At 41.3% G+C, this 24,513-nt stretch overlaps 1 protein-coding gene across 3 annotated transcripts in view; it reads right to left on the reverse strand.

Moving 5' to 3' along the window:
* cdk6 (cyclin dependent kinase 6) overlaps positions 1–24,513 on the reverse strand; it is a 328,683-nt gene that overhangs the window by 230,142 nt on the left and 74,028 nt on the right. For all 3 annotated transcript variants that reach the window (XM_078538938.1, XM_078538939.1, XM_078538937.1), the window contains exon 3: positions 5,689–5,824. In XM_078538938.1, the coding sequence (XP_078395064.1) occupies positions 5,689–5,824 (136 nt within the window). The remainder of the gene's footprint in view (positions 1–5,688; positions 5,825–24,513) is intronic.

Here is a 24,513-nt window from a genome sequence, read left to right on the forward strand (position 1 = left end):
ACTGGGGAGAGAATTCTCTAAAAACTCATCACTGTCAAACTTTCAAAGATGTATTGGTTCGGGAGCCACATATTAGACCCCGGGGAACCACAGGTTGCCAACCTGTTCTAGCACATCGCTAACCTTTCCAGCTCTGTTGAAAGGTCACAGACCTAAAATGATAATAACTCTGTTTCTCTTTCCACAGATGCTGTCAGACCTGTTGAGTATTTCTAGCATTTCCTTTCCTTATTTCAGATTTCCAGCACCCACATTATTTTCTTTTTGTTATGACCTTCAAGTCTGCAATAATAAACTGTTTCCCTGCTAATTCGTCGAATGTATCAATCATTTGGAGACTTAAGATGGTCAGCAACTCAGTAATATCTGGCAAACCTAGTGACTAACTTAAGTTTAAACTTACTAAAACTTACTGCTGTCCATTTTAGTGGGAAGAATAAAATAGCACATTATAAATGGAGAGAAACTGCAGAATGCTGCAGTACAGCGGGTGTCCTCATACATCAATCACAAAAAGTTGGCACGTGTACAGCAATTAATTAAGGCAGCAAATCGAATGTTAGCCTTTATTGCAACGGAGATGCAGTGTAAATGTAGGATGTCATGCTAAACTGTACAGGGAATTGGTGAAATTGCACTGAGAGGACTGCATACAATTTTGGTCTGCTTGCTTAAGGTGGAATATACTGCATTGGAGGCAGTTCAAAGAAGGTTCACTAATTTAATTCCTGGGATGAAGGGGTTGTCTTATGAGGAAAGGTTGAGCAGGTGGGGCCTGTAGTCATTGGAGTTTAGAAGAATGAGAGTTGATCTTGTTGAAGCGTATAAGATTCTGAGGAGGGGCTTGACAGGGTAAAGACAAAGAATATTTCCTCTCGTGAGGAACTTAAGAACTAGAGGGCACAGTTTCAAAACAAGGGGCCTCCCATTTAAGATGGACATAGGGAGAAATTTCCTCTCAGAGTCATTAATCTTTGGAATTCTCTTCACCAGAAAGCAGAGGAGGCTCGGTCACTGAATATATTCAAGGCTAAGCTAGACTGATTTTATATCTACAAGTTAGTCAAGGGTTATGGGAGACAGGGAGAGAAGTGGAGTTAATGCCACAATAAGACCAGCCATGGCAGAGCAAGCTCAAGAGTCGAATGGCCAACTCCTGCTCCTATTTCTTCTGATATGTTCTTTGAATCTCCATCAATTATGCATACTGACTTTCTGTAAACTGGGTTATTAACTATATAAGTGTTTTGACCAAGAGCAAACATTCTCTACTGTTTGAATGAACCGTACTAAAATAATATGGTGTTGAAATTTGAAGTGATACTAATTTGGGCTTATAGCCGACAATGTGGTGGACTTCACCATGGTACAGGAAGACGTAAACAAGTTTACAGAGTGAGCCGGCAAATGACAAAATAAATGCAATATAGCAAATGAGAGGTAGTATATTTTTGTCGATGAAATAAGGATGTCACTTATTTTCTTACCTTCCAAGAAATAAAAGGGCAGAGATGGGTACAGATAAATAAATCACTAAAAGTAGTAACACAAGTTGATTTGGGCATAAAAAGTGCAAAGTACTGGGATACATTTCTAAAATAATAGAATATAAAAGCAGGGGTAAGGTTAAATTTATATAGAACCTTGGTTAGAACACTGAGTACTGAGAGTAGTTTTGGTTTTCATACCACAAAGGATACCAAAACACTGAAGAAAGTACAGGGAAGATTTGCAAGCAAATTGCCAGAATAGAAAGGATGCAATTCTCAGGGAAGATCAAGTAGGCTGAGAAACTTATCTCTTGAAAAGAGAAGACTAAGAGGAGACCTAACAGAGGCCTTTAAAATTACAAAGGGGTCTTGTAAGTTGGATAGGGACAAACCGTTTGAACTTGCATGCTAATCCAGAACATCGGGGTAAAACTATAATACAGAATAGATCAAAATAAGAATTTGGGAGGAATTACAAAGATAGCGGTGAGAAGATGGAATGCAATGCCACAGAGCGGTTGAAGTAATGCAGGTGGCATACAAGGGAAGTTTGATGCATACCTGAGGAAGTGAATAAAGGGATAGGGGATGGAGTGGGATGAGGTAGTCAGAATAGGAGGAGTCTCTATGGAGAATAAACTTTTAGGGGAGAATTTTCTCCCCGTCGGGGGGGGTTGGGTGGGAGCGCGCGCGATCAGCTGGGTGCCGCCATTTTACGTGGGCTGCCCAACGGGCTGAGCTCTCCCTGTGCGGGCGGGGGTGTTGCCCAAGTCGGGGCCTGTGCTCTTTCGCGCACGTGCAGGAAAGAACGCAAAAATCTCTGAGACATAAACTAATCTCCCTGAGGCAGCTCTAAGTTCAGAAAAATTTAATAAAGGAAAAATAAAATTTTAAGACATGTCCCCTCATGTGAAATTGTCACATGAGCTGGAACATGTCTATTAATTTTATTAAAAATTTTTACAAGGCTTTAGCAAAACCTTCCTGAAACCTCATCCCGCCCATGGATGAGGTTCCATGAAAAATGTGAAGTCCGCCTGGGCTCTTTGCCTGCCCGCCAACCTTAAGGTTGGACGGGCAGCTCAGTTTATTGTTTTAATTGATAGTTAACTGACCTTAATAGGTCTTTGATAGTTCGGCGGGTGCGCAGCCAACTCGGGTGTGTGCCCGCCGAACTAAAAATCTGAATGACGCGCGGTGACGTCGGGACACCCGCCCAACGTCACTGCGCGTCATTTTACGCTTCGGCAAGCGGGCCCCGCCCCTGCTCGCCGAGCCGAAGATTCTGCCCTTAAAATTTGTTTCTTTGTCTTAATTTAACTTCCTAAATTCGTTATAAACACCATCATAGACCAGTTGGGCCAAATTGCCTGTTTCGCTCAGTAGGTTCTATGGATTGGATTTTCATCCTTGAGGTGGGTTGTGGGAGTCGGGAACATTACTGGCTTGGCCAGCCCACCTTCAGGGAAAGTGCCCACAAGGGCAGGATTTTCATCGTGTGCGTTGTGGGGGTGGTGGCATGAGTATGGGTTGGAGTCAGGCCAGCCGACCAGGGAACAAGTTAGGAGGTAGCCCCAGGGGCTGCCAGTTGCTGAGGTGGGCTGTTTAAAAGGCCTGCTTTGGTGCTGGTGCTATTGGACATCATCCCAGTTATAATAAAAACAGAAAGGCCCTCAACCCTCATGCCCCCTCACCATCCCCTTGCCCCATCCATGCTCCCTCATTCCTTCCACCCACTCCCTATGGCTGCTCATGCCCTCCCATGCAAAGATATGCCCTCCAAACAATCCCTATTGCTCCCCGTGCAAAGGTATGCTGCCCCAAAACCTCTATAGCCCCACATGCCCCCATGCCAACATATGCTCCTCACCCATCCCCTATGGCCCCTATTCTCCCATGGCAAGGTATGCCACCCACCTACCCCCTTGTGGCCCTTCATACCTCCCGCCCACTCTCTATGGCTTCTTATATCCCCATGCTAAAATATATTTCCTCAAACAACCCCATGGGCCCCTCATGCCCCCATGCCAAGCTATGACACTTCAATGTGCATTCACCCACTATACACTGTATAGAAGCATTGAACCCTATAGTGACAGTAGGTTGTGTAAAAAGAAACTTTAAAAAACGCTGATAACTTTCCACTTTCTTAAAAGAACCGTATCTTTACTACAGCCCAATAAAATTGTCTATCATCCAGACCCTTTAAATTTCAATAGCAGAAATTGCAAGAGCTTGAAGCCTCTATCTTGTGTAAATAAACATTGTGAAATTGACAGCAAAGATAAGAGAGCCAGGGCTATCAATCAGGCATTTTCTTTTTCCCTGGAGCTCAGGTGTTTCAGTGCTCTAATGGATTTCAGGTCTCATAGCCAAGAATGCATAATGAGGCCTGGTTGAGATCCCAGAAATCCGTACACCCGTTGAAACACCTAAGCCTTGGCATGATGGGCATGAGGGACCATAGGCGTTGTTTTGGGGGGGGGGGCATACCTTGGCAAGGGAGGCATGAGGTGGACCTTTTGAACTAACCTTTCAAAAGGTTCCCTCATGCAGACTATGGTTCTGGCCTGACTCCATGAAGGTTGTGGAGGACTGAGACATGCCTATCACCGCAATAGAGCCGGCTAGGTCAGGGGTGCAGGGTGCAGGCTCGCAATCCGATCCAGCCCACACCCTTAAAGAGCACTCCTGAAGATTGGAAACACCGGGAATGGGGCTGGGAACCCTGGAATTGGGACCTCCTCCCCATTTTTAAAGAGCTCCCAAATCATTCTGACTCGGTGAAAATCCAACCCTATGTAATCATCATTTGGGCAAGAGAATTGAATTATAATCCAAATTGGATAGGCATGGCCATAGGAAAATAACCAGAAATAAGTAATAAATATTGATTCTATCCAAGACTTAGGAATTAGGAATTAGTTAGGAATCAGCAGGAGCATTACATATACTTTTGGGCACCCCAACATAGTAAGCTATAATAGCCACTTCCAAAGTGTATTGCGCTTCCTACATTACAACAGCAGCTACATTTCAGAGTGCCAAATTAAAGTACTTTGTACATTCTGAGGCCATGAAAGGTGCTCTATTTTTTCAAGTTCTTTCTTAAGTGAATAGAGATCAATTTCCACAGCCAGATCAGAGTCTAGGTGAGCAGCCATTGTTTATCTTGTCAGACTTGAGCATAAGCTAACTGGAATTTGTTTACCTAAACTGATAAATGAGCACAACCAGCATGAGTACAACTTATATCTTTCTACACTGCTAGCCAGAGCCACATCATCACAAAAAACAGCACCAAATGATGCTGCTACTTTTCCCCCTACTCTACGTTAAAGCTTTGAGGCGGTTCTATCCCACTTTAGATAACACAAAAAAAACTTGCATGTGAGGTAGTGCAGCATGTTTTTAAAATAATTATGTAAAAATTATCATTTTATAGTCAAGAGAGAAAGCTTCTCAAAACAAAGAGAAGATTCTAAGAGGTCAGGAAGTATCCTCAAAAGAAATTAAAGAAGTCTCTAATTGATCTAAGAATCTCCCAAGGAGCAATTAGCTTTTGAGTGACTTCACAAAGACACAGCAACTGCATTCTGTGACCTTAAAGTAGCATACACTTTTACCAGCAGAATAATACATTGTATTGACATATTATAATGCTTCTGCTGCTCTGCGGTGTTTTCCTCTGGTCCCAAGGGAGATTCATACATATTTCTATATATCAAGTGGTAGTTGAAATTTAATGCAGAAAAGTGTGAAGTAGGAAGAGCGATGAGAAGCAATATGAAGTAAAAGATACAATTCTAAAGGAGGTGCAGGGGCAGAGGGATCTGGGTGTATATGTACATAGAAAAGTACATATGCATATTTTGTATTTAAAAATTACATCTCATTCTGTTCTTAGGGCTCATTTTGAATTTGGACGACTGAGGTAAATAGGTGATATCAGATCAAGTATCCACTAGATTTCTCTCCCGATTTTCATTTCCACTGAAGAGAAATGAGCACTTACTGCGCGTTACACATTAAAGGAGTTATTTTGACTCGGGCGATAATGTGGAAAAACTTTCATGATAAAACCAAATAAATTGTTGCATTATGAGGACAGTAAATGTGTCATATCTTGCTGCCAACTTTTCAGATTGCATTTGTTTTGAAAGATCGAAAATAGTGCATTAAAAATCAGTCTTTATACCTTAATTGTTTCTGGGGGCACTCCTGGCGCTGGGACTTTCTCCAAATAGGTAGTCAAATCTTGATCAACATGTTCGAAAACAAGAGTCAATTTTGTCTCTCGGTCTGTTCGAGACACAGTGCATACATCAAACAACCTAAGAACAAAAGAAAAGAAGGTAAACGGGTGGGGAAGATGAATGCCATTGGAAAGTAACTTCTCAGATCCAAACCACTCCCAATTAATGCATTTCTGATAAAATTAAAATCTTTCACAGAAAGTTCATACAATATTACACAATTGTAGGCCTGATAATTCCAAACTTCACTTACAATTGCAGACCTGTTTTTTTCTTTGATTCATTCATGGGATATGAGTATCACTAGCAAGGCTAGCATTTATTGCTCAGCCCTAACTGCCCTCAAGGAGGTGTTGATGGACTGCCTTCTTAAACTGCTGCAGTCCATGTGGTGTAGGTACATCCGGTTTCTCTTATAATTGTAGGCCTGATGATTCCCAACTTTACTCACAATAATAAATTTACATTAACGTTTTAACAGCATAAAAATCATATGATTTTACAGTATAGAAAGAGGCCATTTTGCTTTTCATGCCTATGACAGTTTTCTGAAAGAGCTATTCACTTAATCCTACCCTTTCCCATATTGTTAAATATTTACCCATTTTCCTTTTTAGAACTGCTGAGTGGATGATCCATATTGGTCTCCTGAGGTCCCCAGTATCATAGATCCCAGTCTTCAGCCAATTCAATTCACTCCATGTGATATCAAGAAAAGGCTGAATGCAATGGATACAGCAAAGGTGATTGTAGCTATAAGGAATGTCGTGACTGTAGCTTTAAGACTTAGTGTGTTGTATAGTATCACCTCTCAGTGTGAACGAATCAGTTCTTAAGCATGGGGAGCCTTAGAGTGGGAGTTCTTTTTTCTAGTTATGGAGCTTGATGGAGGAATGTAACTGATGCTTCAGCCTGTAAATAAAGTTCAATGTTTCTAATGAGAAACCTGTCTGAAAAATCAAGTCCATAACAAACTGGCGACGAGGATGGGGTCTGGTCCAGCGTTGTCCCTTGCCCAGTGACTGTGAGAATCTTGTTTAAACAGAAGTAAAGGGAAATAAACTCACCAGGTATGCTGCAGAGTTCAAACAGAAGCACTTATTTAAAGTTAAAAAATCTGGCCTCGATCCAAATGGCTAAGAAATCTTCTGGGGCACTCTCGACATTTATAAAATAAAACAGAACCTGCAGAGTTAGAGAAGCTGGCACACAGGTGCACGTAAAGAAAGGTTTAAAAACAACCTGCAGTGCACAGTAAAATAAAGACTGCAGAGTTAAAATAAAAAAAATCACTTGCCACAGAGTTGACAGCTTTCAAGTTAAAAAAAGGGCAGCCAGAGCAGAAAGCCGTGCTGCAGTTTTAAATTTAAAGAAAAAAAACAGTCCCGATTGGACCACAAAGCCACCGGGTCTCCCGAAGTGCGGGACATCCAACATCAAAAGAACCTGTGGATTTAGTTAAACAAAAAGAAAATAAAAATCTGCAGAATTGCCCAGAAAAGGGTGCTGCTGAGATTTTTCGAACAGGAATGAAGTGTTACAAAGTTAAAAAAAAGTCACATTTGCCGGTGAGCCTGTCAAAGCACAAAAAGCGTGGGAAATTCAAAGCCAGCACAGAAAGGCCGGCAGCTGCAGAGACAGCCCAAGTCAAAAAACAAAACGATGACTGCACTTAAAGTGGCAATACATTTAAAGTAATAAATACAAGAAAATGGCAATGGAAAATTCGATGAGACCTGAGAGAGGGCAACTTTGCGGAAGACAACAGGAGACCCCAGAGAGAGGGCAACTCCACCAAGGGCAACAGGAAGACCCAGAGGGAGGGCAACCAGAAAATAAACAGTTGAAAGAACAGTTGATTGTCCTTCAAGATGAAATGTGTAACCATTCAGCAACAAGAAGAAATAAAGACTGCCTTAAACAGTAGAATGGAAGCACAGCAGAAGAAACACGAAGAGGGCTCAGGGGAAGCCCTGGTGGTCAGAGAGGGCTCAGGGGAAGCCCTAGGAATTGTATATAATTGGATACAGCCAGAAGACAGGAAGTTGGAGAAACTCCGAGGCATTGCCAGCTCAGTGAAGCCAGCTGTCTAGCAAAGAGCTGAAAAATCAGCTGAATGAAGCTAAAAAGGCATCGAAAGGAAAAGTCATATAACTTTCCAAGATGTGAGATACTGATGTAACAGCTTCTGTGATCATACCCTTGTCGTACCATGTAGAGGTGGAGGGTCGGATTACCTGCAAACATGTGGCTGATTTAAGAAGGGAACATAATGATATTCCACTTGTAACCATTGTAGAACCCATGGTCTCTGCTGAAATTGTCCAACCAAGGATAGACATACCAGCTGTCTCTGTTGGAGTAGATGACACTGAACTGCCTGTGCCTAAAGAGGTACCTGATGTTGCTGTGGGTTCCAGATGATGTGGATCCTGTAAGAGATTAGAAAGTCATGGAACTACGATGTTCTACCTGGATCAGGAAACCACCTGAGAGACTGAACTTATAATTCCATGACCCGTGTATATATTTGTAATTTCATGAAGGTAGATGTTCTTGTAAATACCAACTGAACAAAAAATTTAATGGGGGAGGAATGTAGTAATTGTAGCTCTAAGGAATGTAGTGACTGTAGCTTTAAGGCTTATTGTGTTGTATAGTATCACGTCTCAGTGTGAATGAATCAGCTCTCAGCATGGGGAACCTTAGAGTGGGAGTTTTTCCAGCTGTGGAGCTTGATGGAAGCATGTAACTACTGCTGCAGCCTATAAATAAAGTTCAATATTTCTAATGATGAACCTGTCTGGAAAATCAAATCCATAACAAACCTGTCTGGAAAATCAAGTCATTAACAAACCTGTCTGGAAAATCTGGTCCATAACAATGATAAACCCTGATAACATCCTGACTGTAGTACTGAAGACTTGTGCTCCAGTACTAGCCACACCCCTAGCAATGCTGTTCCACTATAGTACAACATTGGCATTTGCCTGACAATGTGGAAAATTGCCCAAGGTTATCCTATCTCCAAAAAGCAGGACAAATCTGACCACAGCCAATTACTGCTCCATTAGTATGCTCTCGATCATCAGAAAAATGATGGAATATGTCAGCAACAGTGTGATGAAGCGACACTTACTCAACAATAACCTGCTCACTGACACTCAGTTTTAATTCTGCCAAAGCCACTTGGCTCCAGAACTCATGCAGCCTTGGGCCAAATATAGACAAAGAGCTGAACTCAAGAAGTGAGATGAAAATGACTGCCCTTTGACATCAAGGCAACACTTGTCTGAGTGTGGCATCAAGGATTCCTAGTCAAATTGAAGTCAATGGGCATCAGGTGAAAACTCACCACTGGTTGGAGTCATAATTAGCACAAAGGAAGATATTTGTGGTTGTTGGGGGCCAATCATCTCAGTCCCAGGACATCAATGCAGGTGTTCCTCAGGGTGCTGCCCTTGGCCTAACCATCTTCAGCTGAATCATCAATGACCTTCCCTCCAACATAAGGTCAATAGTGGGACAGTTCACCGATGAACGTGCAATGTTCAGTACCATTTGCAACTCCTCAGACACTGAAGCAGTCCGTGCTTGCACGTAGCATGATCTGGACAACATTCAGGTTTGGACTGATATGTGGTATGAATATTACTCGTCACTGAAGTGCCAGGCAATGACCATTTCCAACAAGAGAGAAGCCAACCATCTCCCCTTGATATTTAATGGTATTACCAATGCTGAATCCCCCACAGTCAACATTCTGGGGTTACCACTGACCAGAAACTAAATCGCACCAGCCATATAAATACTGTGGCTACTCACTCCCAACTCTCCAAAGCCTGCCCACCATCTGCAAAGCTTAAGTCAGAGAGATGAAATACCCTTCACTTGCCTGGATGAGTGCAGCTCCAATATACTCAAGAAGCTCAACACCAGCCAGGACAAACCAGCCCACTTGATCAAAACCCCATCCAACACCTTGAAGATTTACTTCCTTCACCAGTGGCACACATGGCAGCAGTGTACGTTTACAAGATGCACTACATCAAATCATCAAAGTTCCTTTTACAGCATCTTCCAAACTGGGGATCTCTGCTACCTAGAAGAACAAGGGCATCAGATGCATGGGAACATCACCATTTGCAAATTCGCCTCCAATCACATATCATTCTGACTTGGAAATATATCACCGTTCCTTCACTGTCACTGGGTTAAAACCCTGGTACTCTCTTCTAAACAGCACTGTAGGTGTACCTACACTATGGGCTGCAGCAGTTCAAGAAACACAGAATTGTTACAGCACAGAAGGAGGCTATTCAGCCTGTCATTTCTGTGCTGGCTCTCCAAATGAGCAATTCACCTAGTGCCACACCTTCCCTTCTCCCCATAGCCCTGCAGATTCTTTCTTTTCAGATAAAAATCAAATTTCCTGTTGAATGTCTCGATTGGACCTTCCTCCACCACACTCTCAGACAGAGCATTCCAGATCCTAACCACTTGCTGCACGAAAAAGTTTTTCCTCATGTAAGGCATCACTCCACTGCCTTCTCAAGGGCAATTAGGGATGGGCATAAATGCTGGCCTTGCTAGCAACACTTGCATCCCATGAATAAATAAAAAAGGTCATGCTTAATATAAAAACAAGGATATTAAATTTGAAGTGTTCAGGTCAGTGGGAACTGAGGTGAGGGGTGAACAGGACTTAGGTTGCATGTGGCAGAGCTTTAGGCAAGCTGAAATTTACAAAGGGTGTTAAAATTGAAAGGCAACAAAGAGAGTGCCTATGCAATCTAGCCCGAAGACATATAAAAAGGTTTTAAAATCAGCTAAGAGAGAGAGAGGTAAAGGCATAATTTTTGCAGGTCTGATTTTCCTGTTCTTGGGGTAGAGATTGAGTGGTTGGGGGAAAAGGCCTTAGGTAGATAACAGTGTGCTTTAGAGGGTTGGGGTGTCAGTGATCACAGGACGGCATGGGTTGTTGGGGTTCCAATCATGGGGAATGTATTATGACACAGCCAGTGGGAAAGGATGACTTGTTCAAATCCCAGAAAGAAACTTGAAACAACTGTCATAACCCATTTTTGCAATTTGTATGTTTCAAGATGCAGGCTTTGAATTCAGTAGTAATAAGACCACCACCAAGTCTCAAGGTTTTTTTTTAAATAAAACTAAATTAAACATTTATTAATACAAGAAAGATTGTAAACATACATATGTCTAAAAAATTACTACTATAATAACTAAAAAAACCCCATAATTAATCTCCTTTACACGCCCATTAAGGCAATAGTAAATCTCACAGATTTAAAGAAACACCTGGCAAAGCACAACCTGGGCAGTCGCATTCAGAATGAGTTTCTTTCACTCTGGGTCCTTGCAGACAGCAGCTCGAAGTTTCTCACACTTGTTGGATCTTAAAATGCCTCTCCCTTAAACACAACTTCCTTTCTCCTTTATATATTCTTCCTCCTTGAATATAACTTTCCCATTGTATCACTAGACTTTTAACTTTACCTCTTCTAACAATAACATCCTTTCATTCCACCAATTTTTTTAGTAAACTGAAAAAAATAAACACTTTGCTTGGCGTCTTCTAGCTCGGTGCAAGGTTTCACCTATTCTTTTGAATGGTTTATTTAAAAATGCAAATTTCCCCCTTGACACCTATGTTTCTAAACTTCCCCATGTTTATCTAATTACCATTTCAAACCTACTTCTTTCTATGCACCAAAGCCTCTAAGCCAGCTGGCTTTAATCCAATTAAGACACACACACAGACACCACTAAACTCTATATTAAAAAAATAACTTCCAATAACATTATAGACATTAATATCTCTTGGCAAGCAGAAAATAGGTTGGTTAGATGGGTGAGCATAAGGCCCACGAGTTTGCTGGATAAGTGCTTGCCTCTTCCATGCAGAATTTCTCGCCTCCCTTTAGCTGCCAGTTTTGCCAACGCCAGCATAAAAGCTGAAAAATGCAGATAAGGGATGAAGCCTCAGTTAAATAAAAGACCCACCTCCAGGGAGTAGGGTGGTTGTCCGCTCTCCATTATGTCTTCATTAAAACTCGAAGGGGCAGGTTTGAAACCCACTGGGTTCGGGTTTGAGATTTTCTTATATTTTAACATTCCACCTGACCTAAACCCACCTGTTTTTGGGTGGTAAATTGGCCCCCTTGGGATAGAAAACTCAGTTCAATGTCAAAAAGGATAATGATGTTGTAAACAATCTGATTCAGCTTGAACCAATGATTAGGGAGGGGATGGAATGGGCAAGGGAGTGACATTCATCATGAGGGCTGAAGCTGGAAGAATGTTAGGCTGTTGCAAGTTGGGCTATTGAAAAGCAATTGTGCATTTGACAATGTCAGTGGAGCCATGGTGCTGGATGCTGTTGGCATATATGTGGGAGCTGACCACATGCATCATTGAAGGACAGAATATGGATGAAGAACAGTAGAGGGCCAAGAATGAGTTGTGAAACTTTGGAGGTGCAAATAGAGGGGTGGGAAGAAGCAGCATTAGTGGAGATGCATTGCCTACATTCAGATAAGTTAATGTGAAAACAAGCAAGAGCAGTCCCACAGAACTGACAATGGATGAGAGGCAGTTTTGGTGTGGACATACATGCCAGGGAGAGGTTGAGAAGGACAACGGAGATAATGCACAATGGACTCAGTCACAGAGGGTGTTGCTGTTTTGGTACTGTGAGAAAGGCAGAAGCCAGGCTGAAGGGATTTGAACAGGGAGTTAGAGAAGAGATAAACATGGAGCAAGGAGATGGGAACATGTTCAAGGATTTTAGAAAGGAAGATTAGAGACAGGACTGTGGTTGGCAAGGGCAGATGGGTCTTTTTTGAGAAGCAGAGGGTAAACGTGCTTTTGAAAGGGGAGAAAATGGGAGAGGAATGAGGAGAAGATACTATAGCTAGCAAGGAGGCCAGAAAGGCAATAAGCAGGTCAGAAGTCAAGACCGAGAGGACAAGAGGTACGTCTCATGGATAAATTCGGAGGGCGGGCAGGAAATGGGGAAAAACTAGAGAAAATGATCTTTAGAAATAGTGGGTGTCTGGGGCAATGGGATGAGAATAATGTAGTGCACATTGCTGCATGGATTATGTTGATTTTGGTGATAAAGAAATTAGTGAGCACCTCCCACAAGATGCCTGAGGTGATAATAGAGAGTGTGGATGAAAGGAGTTTATGAAAATAATTGGTTACAAGGTGTTGTTGCCTTCCTGGATGATCCTGGAGTAGTGGCCATAAGAGAATGAAGTACGTAATATTGATATGGCAAGCCAGATCGGGTGGTGGATAGATAAACTGGTGGTACACCAGGCATACTTTGGTTTGCATGCTTCAAATCTGAGGTTAAAGATGGGCTACACTCAAGAAAACAACAAAGTGAAGATCATAAATGGTTAGAAAGCCACTCATAACATGTGCCCAAATCTCAAACGGATTTCCCTGCTGGACAGTCCACTACCATGGGGGCGATTTCAATCAGGCAGTCAATGCAGGGCAATTGCGCCCAATGATACTAGAGGGAAGGTCGATCAATTTTGGTGATTATGAGTCATTATAATAAAATCAGCAAACAGGCGGTGATAACCAAATGCTGACAGGCAGCTAGTCGAAGTGGGGAGTGAGATGTGAAATACAGCAGTTCCCCACAAAGCTAAGTCAGCACAGACAGCTTTGGGGAGAGGGTATGCAACAGCAAATTATTTAACAACCTTAAGATAAAAGCAAAAAACTGCGGATGCTGGAAATCCAAAATAAAAATACCTGGAAAAACTCAGCATGTCTGGCAGCATCTGCAGAGAGGAACACAGTTAACGATTCGAGTCCGTATGACTCTTCAACAGAACTAAGTAAAAATAGAAAAGAGGTGAAATATAAGCTGGTTTAAGGGTGGGAGGGACAGGTAGAGCTGGAAAGAGGGCCAGTGATAAGTGGAGATAGTCAAAAGGTGTCATAGACAAAAGGACAAAGACCACCTTCAACACCTCTATGTCCTTTTGTCTATGAGATCTTTTGGCTAAGAGGTGTTGAAGGTGGTCTTTGTCCTTTTGTCTATGACATCTTTTGGCTATCTCCACCTATCACTGGCCATCAATCCAGCTCTACCTGTCCCACTCCCCCCCCACCCCCCCAAACCAGCTTATATTTCACCTCTTTTCTATTTTTACTTAGTTCTGTTGAAGAGTCATACGGACTCGAAACGTTAACTGTGTTCCCCTCCGCAGATGCTGCCAGACCTGCTGAGTTTTTCCAGGTATTTTTATTATTTAACAACCTTGACTGTTTTTGGAGGAGCTCCTTTAAGCCACTCTATGTTTAGTTGCAATGGTGCAGAGTACCCAGCACACTACACCCAATGAAAGACAAACATTTCATCAGGGTTCTAAATATATCATAGGATAATAAGATAATAAGAAACAGGAACAGGAGTAGGCAATTCAGCCTCTCGAACCTGTTCCACCATTCAATATGATGGCTGATTCAATTGTGACCTTAACTCCACTTTCCTATCTGCCCCATAACCCTAGGCCCCCTTGTCAATCAAAAATCTGTCTAGCTCAGTCTTGAATATATTCAATGGCCCAGTCTTCACTTTCAATTCCAATATCTACCAACCCTCAGAAAAATTTCTGCTCATCTCCATCTTAACTGGGAGACCCTTATTTTTAAACTGTGCCCCCTAGTTCTCTCACCCACAAGCTCCCAGGCTTCAGGAAGGAGTATTGGTCACCTATTTTAAGGACCCTTCCAAAACTGTAGCAGGTGTAAAGATTGTGGATGTTTTTCTGTCTTGCTAATGTTTTCTTTTGGTGGAAATGGCATGCTAGTGAATAACAATCTACCCGCCATTCTAGTCCGATGGTGAAGGTGTCCATTTTCTGGCACACTGCCTTTTACAGTGGGGAAAATTAAACAATTGCCTAAATTATCAGAAGCAGTCTTGACTTTGCAAATACTCACATTTCAGGCCCTCCAAAGCCCAAATTCAAAATGATCCTAAAAACAAACCTATTCCACCTAGTTATTTGCATGAAGGAAAGTTGTGCATAATATATCCTTATCTACAAAGAAAATCAACGATCGTTGCAATATTTATACATCTTCACTATTGCTTCCCTACTCCAGTGCTGTAGAATAACATCCTGTGGAATATTTGTTCATCAGTATTTAAAATAATGAAAGGATGGGACAGGGTAGATAGAAGGCTCTTTCCAGTAGTTGTGGATTCTAGAGAAAGAGGCCACTGAATCAAGGTTAAGTGTAAGAGATTTAGAGCAAAGGGTAGGAAGATCTTTTTCAGAGCGTTGAGACTCTGGCATTCATGTCTAGGGTTCACGGTTGAGGTAAAAACTATATCAACATTCTAGATTGAATGTGAATGAAGAAAAAGTGGGTGAATGAATACGTGAATAGGGTGAGCAAATGTTATGAGAGCTATTTGGTCATGCAGAAGATAAACTGGCAAAAGAACTGGAGGTGAGATAAGGAAAACCTTTCTTTGCAGCCATTTGTTATGAATTGGAAGGCACTGCCTGAAAGGGTGGTGAAAGCAAATTCACTAACAATTTTCAAAAGGAATCTGGATAAACGCTTGACGGGTAAAATTTCCAGAGCTATGGGAAAAATGCAATGAAACGAGACTAATTAAATAGTTCTTTCAAAGAATTAGAAACAGTATGATAGGCTAAATAACCTCTTGTGTTATATCATTCTATGATGATGCATACATGGGCTGGTTGGGACATATGGCCTGTTTCTGTGTTGTAACTTCCATGTCTTTATACATATCTCAATCTATACTAATTATTGTGGCTACAACAGCAGGTCAGAGGCTAGGAATTGTGCAATGAGTAACTCACCTCCTGACTCCCCAAAGCCTGTCCACCATCTACAAAGCACAATCAGAAGCAGGATGGAATACTCTCCGCTGGCCTGGATGAGTGCAGCTCCCACAACACAAGAAGCTTGACACCATCCAGGACAAAGCAGCCCGCTTGATTAGCATCCTTTCCACAAACATTCACTCTCTCCACCACTGACACAGAGTAGCAGCAGAGTGTACCATCTACATGATGCACTGCAGGAATTCACCAAGGCTCCTTTGACCTTCCAAAACCCACACTGACTACCATCTAGAAGGACAAGGGCAGCAGATAGATGTGAACACGACCACCTGGAAGATCCCCTCCAAGTCACTCACCACCCTGACTTGGAAATATATCGTCATTCCTTCACTGTCGCTGGGACAAAATCCTGTAATAGCACTTTGGGTATACCTACACCACATAGACTGCAGCGGTTCAAGAAGGCAGCTCACTACCACCTTCTCAAGGGCAACTAGAAATAGGCAATAAATGCTGGCCCAGTCAGCGTAGCCCACATTCCATGAATGAATGAATGAATAAAAAAAAAATTGTACTGTCCAATCACATTTCCAGATAGTTATCAAACTCTTTTTCCCAGTCGCAACTGGTAATAATCTTGTTTCATGTATCCATTCCTCCTTTGTTTAGAGAGCATGGATTACTTCCTGTGTAATATTCTTAACTATCTTCATATCTTTACATAAAACAAATTTTTCTATCCATTGGTTTGACCCTCTGTTTCGGTTCTCAATTCAATTGTGTCTTTTCTGGAGAAGATAGACTGTGCAATGCATCATTTCAAAGGAAGTTACACTCTTCAGAATGTAAGGTAGAAGCTAAAACATATAGAGAGAAAGGAAGCAAAAACAAATCCTGGTAAGGTTCTCTCTATTTGACTGCAGAATTCTGCAATTGTAATCCTGGTGGGCAAGGGACCAAATCAGGAGTACATTTTTGGAAAAAGAAATAGATCTTCATACCCAGCATAACGCCCACCTCCAGGAGAGGAGGAAACGAGAGAACAACTGAACTTTAAAACATGTTTAAAGTGACAAGCGGCATCAAGCTGGTGGGAGAGCTGAACAGGTATTTAAGAAATTCCGTTGTAGCAAGTGGACGATATGATTGTTGTACTTATCATTACCAGGTGTATCATTACTGGGCATTTGGCACACAAATTGAACATTGTTTACCTAAGAAGAGATTCAGTAAGTCACTTTGAAACATATCATTGCACTACTTGCGTGGTACATTACCATGTTAAAAATAAACTACAGCTCTCATAGCTCTTCGTCCTCTCGGAAAAATGAACTATTTGCCAGACACTGGTGCCTCTCTGAGCAGCAGAGTACAGATGCTCCTCATTCAAAACCATGAATGGTAATCAGTCCATCACTGCAGTTTGTTGAAGAATACAACAATAATGGTAGGTGAGACATGTAACTGGTTGATACATGATTTACATCAATTTAAGAACTAGCAAATCTTCCATGGTATTCCTTATAATAGACTGGATGATATGCTGCTTTCTAAGGACAGGAGTCAGACCCGGTAATATTCCGCTTATTTGTTTGTGGGAAGGTCAATTAACAGGCTGCAGCCATTGTGGCTCTGGCATTTTCTGTTCCTGGAGCGGTTTTCTGTACATTCCAAATGACTGTAAAGTTGCAAAAAGCCAACAGAATGATAAAGGAGCTAATGAAGAACTGCTAAGCCTGAACTGGAATGAGTGGGTAAAAATCAAATTATAAATAACAATGTGAACCACAGTCATTTTTGAAAGTGCTGAATGTGCTGGTTTGATTCACATTCTAGTTATTAACTGTAAAAGTTGTGGTGGTTACGTGTGAAATTTAATTATCAGTTAATTTGAAAGTGGTACATGTTTTTGAATTGAGTGTTTTCTTATGCTGACTGATGGAATGATTAGCATCCATGCTTTTGAATGAGGAGGATCTGTACTCTGCTGCAAGTAGATCATTTAAGCAAGAGATAATCAAATTGCAACAGATCAGCAGAATACGATAGCTAAGTGAATAAAGGGAGTTTGTAATTTAAGCATTGTTTGCATAATACTTACATGAAACTACTTTCAGTTATTTTAGTTTCTGTATGATCTGTATCCATTTATCATGGCAGTAGATTTGAAATATATGTTGTATGGAACTGGCATAATGCAGCAATCCCTGAAAAATATGGGTGTACAGGACACCCACAGGTGCTTGAGCTGAAATTTACTGCTCAAGAGATGGTTAGAGATACTAGAGATAGCAGAACAAGAAAGGTTTCTAAGCCCACATTACATGGGATATTCTTGGATATGGTGAACAGCCTTAGATTGTGCTACATGGCATGAGATGACCCTCGACGTTTTGGTGAAACCGTAATGGAGTCGAAGAGTTGGAAAATGTTGAACACACAGCATGCTGGCTGCACATAGAAGTGTTGAAGACACAGTGCAGAGATAGTGCTCACGGTGACATTGCAGTGCATAGCCTGTCAGTTCAGTGAGTGAGAGAGCGCATTGAGAAGACCAGCGCTGGATTAGCTCAGTACGGAAAGGCAAGTGACCAAGGTGTGGGCTGGGTCGATGGGCTGAGTGAGGGAGAGTTAAACAAAACAACAAAAAAGTGTCATAAAAATTGTGCAAAAGGCGGCTGCGATTATAACAGGCAGAGCTTCTGAAAAATACGTGAAAGCGGCTACAGCGACACTCATCCCAGGTACAATAGGAAGGTCAAAGGGATATTGTCAAAATGTCCACAAAAGTTCTCCAGTTTGAATTGGGATGCAGCTGACCTACTATCCAAATTCATAATGTTTAAACAGTGCACAGAGCTATGGTTTCTAGATTCAGGTGTGTCTGAACCAGACAAGCAAACCATAAAAATTCACCTAGCAATTGAGAATGAAGGTCTACACAGGCTGAACACGTCAAGATTAACAGAAGAGCAGCTAAATGATCCCCAAAAGATATGGACTACGTTGGAAGACCGGTTAACCTTCTGTATTCATCAACTAGAGTTCATTTCATTTCGACAACGGCCTAAAAAATCCGACCAAGTTGACAACTAACAAAAGGGGTACGGTGAGGGTTATGACTGTAATGGAAGATGAAAGCACTAAAGGGCATGTTGGACTGAGGTATAAAGAGAAGGAAGTTTTCAAAACTTGGCACGTAAATGTTGGAGTCTTAAGCATAAAACAGGAGATTTTGCTGTCTACTCATAAGTGATAATAATGATAACATACAGGGATAGAAATAAACTAAGGAAGAGGTGTTAATGAGGATAATGGTGTTAAGAGAAATCAGAATTGGATAAAGTGGCCCAAACTTAATTAAATCAAAGGAGAAAACTACTGATTAGAATTTGTTATTGGCCATCAAGTTAAGAAAAGTCATTTGGCTTCAGACTTATTATTGAAAGATAAGCATTTGTGGGATCAAACAAAATTGCCATGGAAATCTTCAATATAGTAGGGATACATTGGGTTAATTACAATGGGAATTGGAAAGGAAACATGTTTCTGGATATGGTGATTTTTCATATAGTGCCAAATAGGACATTGAACCATCAGATTTGAAGGAACAGGCAGAGTGCTTCTGAAGTGGCTTTGAAATTGACTTAAATAGGGGAAGCAAACAGTGGTTCTCTCTGGAGCTGAATTGGCTTGGGAAGAGCTAATCAGTAGGTTGCCTCAGGCATTAGTGCTGGCGTGACTGGTTTACCAGAACACAAAAATAATTTGAAAGTGAGAATAAAAACAAAACTGTCAAGATTGGAGATGACACAAAATCTGAATACAGAAGTGCCTCGGATAGACTGGGAAGTTGGACTGATGATTTCCATGCATCACTGAATATGGACAAATGCAAAGTAATGAGATTGGATAAGATAATAAACAGTGGCAATATAAACTCAAAATTGTTCTACAGGACATGACCATGAAAAGGGGCTATGGGGGTACTAGTAGATAAATTACGGTAGCTATTAGCGCTGTATGTAACAGAAATACAGAAAATAAATATAGGATCTTAAACGTGTAGGGAGAAACTGAGCAAAATCTCTGACAAGTGATCCTGAGTTTGTGCAGAATGTTGGTCTGGCCCACCCAGAGTACTAGATACAATTCTGATTACTTCATTATGGGAAAGGTCATCCAGGTATTGAAGGGGCTGCAGTAAAGGGTAATTAAATTGATAGCTGGGATTAAGCATGTTATTGAGTGAGGCTGTGAAGCTGGGAAAGTTCACATTGCCGAAGAGCATGTAGAAAGATGATCTTATTGGAGTGTTCAAGATTATAAAAGGGTATATAGATAAATAAATGTTATTATTCTCGAAATTCTGAATCATTTTAGGTGGGGAAATGGGACAATGTCACTATGAGGGGGCAGAATTTGTGGTGCAATCAATTTCTGCCAAGTATCGATGTCTGCCCCTTTCTAGTAATTTTCTGAAAGGTTTTTCATTCATTCTTGGGATTTGGACATTGCTGACGAGACCAAAATTTATTGCCCATCTCTAATTACCCTTGAGACGGTGGTACAGGGCCTCTAGTATACTCAATGTTATTATGTAAGGAGTCGCAGGATTCTGACCCACAGATGATGAAGGAATGGTGATTTATTTCCAAGTCAGATGGTATGTGACTTGGAGGGGAACTGCAGGTAATGGTGTTCTCACAATCCTGCTGCCCTTGTTCTTCCAGGGGGTAGAAGTCATGGGCTTGGAAGGTGCTGTCGAAGATTTGCTGCAGTGTATCCTGTAGATGCTATATGTGGCAGCCATGATGCACTCATGGTGGAAGGAGGGAGGGAGGGTTTAATCTTGTGAACATGGTGAAAAACAAACGGGCCACTTTGGCCTGGATGCTGGCCAAGCTTCCAATGTCATTTCCCAACTACAGATTGATCTGAGACAGATAGGTCACTGTTAGGGAAATGGAATCAGGAATGATGCAAAATCAGGTGTTTGTTATTGCAGGTGTGCCTTCTGAACCACCTGATCTTCCAATATTCTCAACAGCCACAGTCAGTGTACCTGAGCACACCTGGCAGAATTCCCAATCACACCAAATGCATTATTCTTCTGCTAAAGTGTAGATGCACGTCCCTTCAAGGCTTCACAGTTAAACTGCTGACAGAAAGAGCAAAATGGTTTTTGTGCTGTTGCAAAAATGAACTGCCATGCTAAAGCAATCTGCAGCTAGTTTAGATGCAAGAGTAAACATGAGGGTCTGCAACTGGTGGAAAATTGACCCATCATCATCCAAGTATACAGTCATTTACTGTAAAGACTGATTAATTAATTAAAATCATCATTATCGCATCAGCCATTCTGGAGAGCGAGGGAAACAGTAAATGGAGTTAGATCTCACCGATATTTAAAATAATTGCTATGGGGTCATTTTAACTTTGGATGATAGCGTAAAATTAGCATATCGTTTCAGCCACCCATTACACATCTCTCCTAATTTCGACTGACCCTTGTGTTTAAAAAACACAGCCTCTGACTTCTTGTTGCTGGTGTAAAAATACAGAGATGGGTCAGAAGTAGAGCAATTCTATACAGAGGAATATCTTTTGCCTCTTAGCCACTGAAAGTACAGAAAAATGCAAAGAATCCTGCTAGATATTTGATAAAGTCAACAAACCCGCTGCTGGAACTAAAGCGGATAAGTGATATTACTGGTAACTACTGCCCCAAACAAATTTGTGCAACTGACATCTGAGCATGCTTCACCTTGATAAAGTTATACCAGGCTCTAACAATGTATCATAAGATGAGGGTAATAATAATAAACCATAGCTCATTTTATATCTCATAATTTTTATTTCCTCTGAAGTCAAAGGAGTGCCAATTCACAATTTAGGGAATGAGTTGCAGGAAGGTGAACAGGGTGACCACACAACCAAATAGTGATGGCAGAAGAGGGACAGGAATCTGTAATCATTATAGATGTAGCAAGCACCCTACGCAGTCTGAGAGCAAGTGTGAGAAAACCAACTATTGATTTACTCCAGTCACTGTGGAAGCAGTTACCAGGAACACATCAATTTTCTTGAGATGATGACAGAAGATTTCAGAAGATGAAAGGAATGCAATTTGGTTAGAGATGGCAGAGATGTTAACATTATATCCATTGAGCAAAATAGTCAATTAAGTGTAGAACTAATCTATTACAGCCTCTTACATTCTTCTTCATTCTCATGCTATCTGCTTCATTGCTGTAGGTATGTGTCTTGGTCTTCTACTAACCCCATAGTTATGCCACATTGGAAGGCAAAGCAGCTTACAACATATAATAATGACCTTAGAGACAATGCATGACATATGTTCTAGGATGTCTGCTTTAAAATGCCCATTGTATGCTCAACATGATCCTGGCGGCTACTTTAGCCTCACTGTACCTGCATTCTGCTGTTGCTCATGCCTGTCCCAGAGATGTTGAGTTATGGTTCAAATGGAAAACTTTGTTCTCCCAACCTTGCTCTCTTAATGGCTCAAATAATCCTGTACTGCCTTAATGTCTGTCGTGAGATGTATAAACTGCAGATTGACTTAGAAACATAGAAACTAGGAGCAGGAGTAGGCCATTCGGCACTTCGAGCCTGCTCCGCCATTCATTATGATCATGGCTGATCATCCAACTCAATAGCCTGCTCCCGCTTTCTCCCCATACCCTTTGATCCCTTTCGCCCCAAGAGCTATATCTAACTCCTTCTTAAAAACATACAATGTTTTGGTCTCATCTACTTTCTGTGGCAACGAATTCCACAGGCTCACCACTCTCTGGGTGAAGAAATTTCTCCTCATCTCAGTCCTAAATGGTCAACCCCATATCCTCAGTCAGTGACCCCTGGTTCTGGACTCCCCCACCATCAGGAACATCCTTCCTGAATCTACCCTGTCTAGTCCTGTTAGAATTTTATAGGTTTCTATGAGATCCCCCTCATTCTTCTGAACTCCAGCGAATATAATCCTAATCAACTCAATCTCTCTTCATATGTCAGTCCTGCCATCCCAGGAATCAGTCGGGTAAACTTTGGCTGCACTCCCTCTATAGCAAGAACATCCTTCCTCAGATAAGGAGACCAAAACTATACACAATATTCCAGGTGTGGTCTCACCAAGGCCCTGTACAATTGCAGCAAGACATCCCTGCTCCTGTACTTGTACCTTGTACTTACTTTGCTGATATCCCATTGTGACAGCCATCTTAATTACATGACTGGATTTTGCAGCCAGCGACAAAGCAACAGCACCACCACTAACCTCAAAGAAAGCTTCCCACAAAGGTCTAGCAATTTCTACGGGATTGGTTTCCCCTTTCCTAACATCAATTTGAATCTGGTGCCAAGTCAGGACATCTGGGATGTCCAGCAGTGTAACGTCATCAAGTAGGGTGAGCAGCCAATCACATTGTTTGCTGGCTGTGAGACTACATCAGAGACATAAAAACCACTGGATCCCTTCACTTTTAATTTTTACATATAGCAAAATAAATGATCGGACATACACATGGGATTAAAGTAGAAGTTAAAATCTCACAAATTTTAAAAAAATTAAAACTGTGGAATATTTTTATAATGGGAAAATTTAACAAATATAAAATTACTTTCAGGACAACTGAGGCCATTCAGCAATAACTACAATCTCAGAAAAAACCCAGTTATCCGCAAGAAGGTATAACTTATTCCAATTTTTTTTTTTTACAGCAAGACTAACAGCATAACAGTGAACATTCTTTTCCATTCAATGATTTCTAATTGATTGCACTATTGAGGTGTGTATCAGCAGCTCACTCTCTAGGGAAGTGCAGAATCACTAACAGCAACTTCTGGGTTTCTATGTTTAACTGTGCTCTTGCAGGCTCCTGAAGTTGCTGTTAGTTTCAGAGGAATAATGACAATTTCACTACTGTAAAATCTAGGCTTTAATCTCATCTGGCAGGAGTCTGATCTTTCATCCCCCTCCTCTTCCTCAAATACCAATATAATGAATTCCTATTGGAGTGCCCATACTCTAAATTAGAATTGCAGCAACTAAGAATATCTCAGCCAAAAGACTGGACCCAAACATATAAACCTAGCAAAAAGCTGCAGCAAAATAATCTGAAGCACCAACCTTCTAACTATAGACAGTAATTCAAAAAAAATCTGTAAATGTTAACTCCCTATCAGCATGGTACAGTCTTAACTGCAGTTGTGTTTTTAATCCACTCGTACAACATGAGTTACTCAATCAAGGCTGCATTCACTACAAAAATAAAAATAGTTGGAAAAACTCAGCAGGTCTGACAGCATCTGTGGAGAGGAACACAGTTAACGTTTCGAGTCCGTATGACTCTTCAACATTCATTACTCTTCATTAATCCATGGTAAATTACTAGTACCAATGTCTTAACCCAGCTCCTCTGTGGAAATAATCAAGTAATTTAATAATATTTGATGAGCCAATTTTCAAGACATTGAAGTGTCAGGCACAGGATCATACAGCAGAAAAAAAACTACCATTTATTTAGCGCCTTGCACACTTTCAGGATATTCCAAGCACTTCACATCCAAGGAGTTACTTCTGAAACATTGGAAATCAATATTAAGGCATCACCTCCCACCCCCAATGACAGGCAGGAGGGGGTTAGGCAGTAGGGAGCCCAATTTAAGTTTAATACTGGCCACCGGGTTTCCAAGGACTTGGCGAACCTGGCAGTTAAATGTAGACAGAAACAATTAGATCAAACAGCTAAGTTTTTTTTTTAAAAGCACTGAATGTGAGGCAGGAGGAGTATGACCGCTTGCCCCTACCCCCAGTCCCTCAAGTAAATCTTCTGCAGCTAGCCGACCCCCACCCTCCTCCCATCAAGC

The sequence above is a fragment of the Cetorhinus maximus genome, chromosome 3, assembly GCF_964194155.1.
Source record: "Cetorhinus maximus chromosome 3, sCetMax3.hap1.1, whole genome shotgun sequence".
Classification (NCBI taxonomy): domain Eukaryota; kingdom Metazoa; phylum Chordata; class Chondrichthyes; order Lamniformes; family Cetorhinidae; genus Cetorhinus; species Cetorhinus maximus.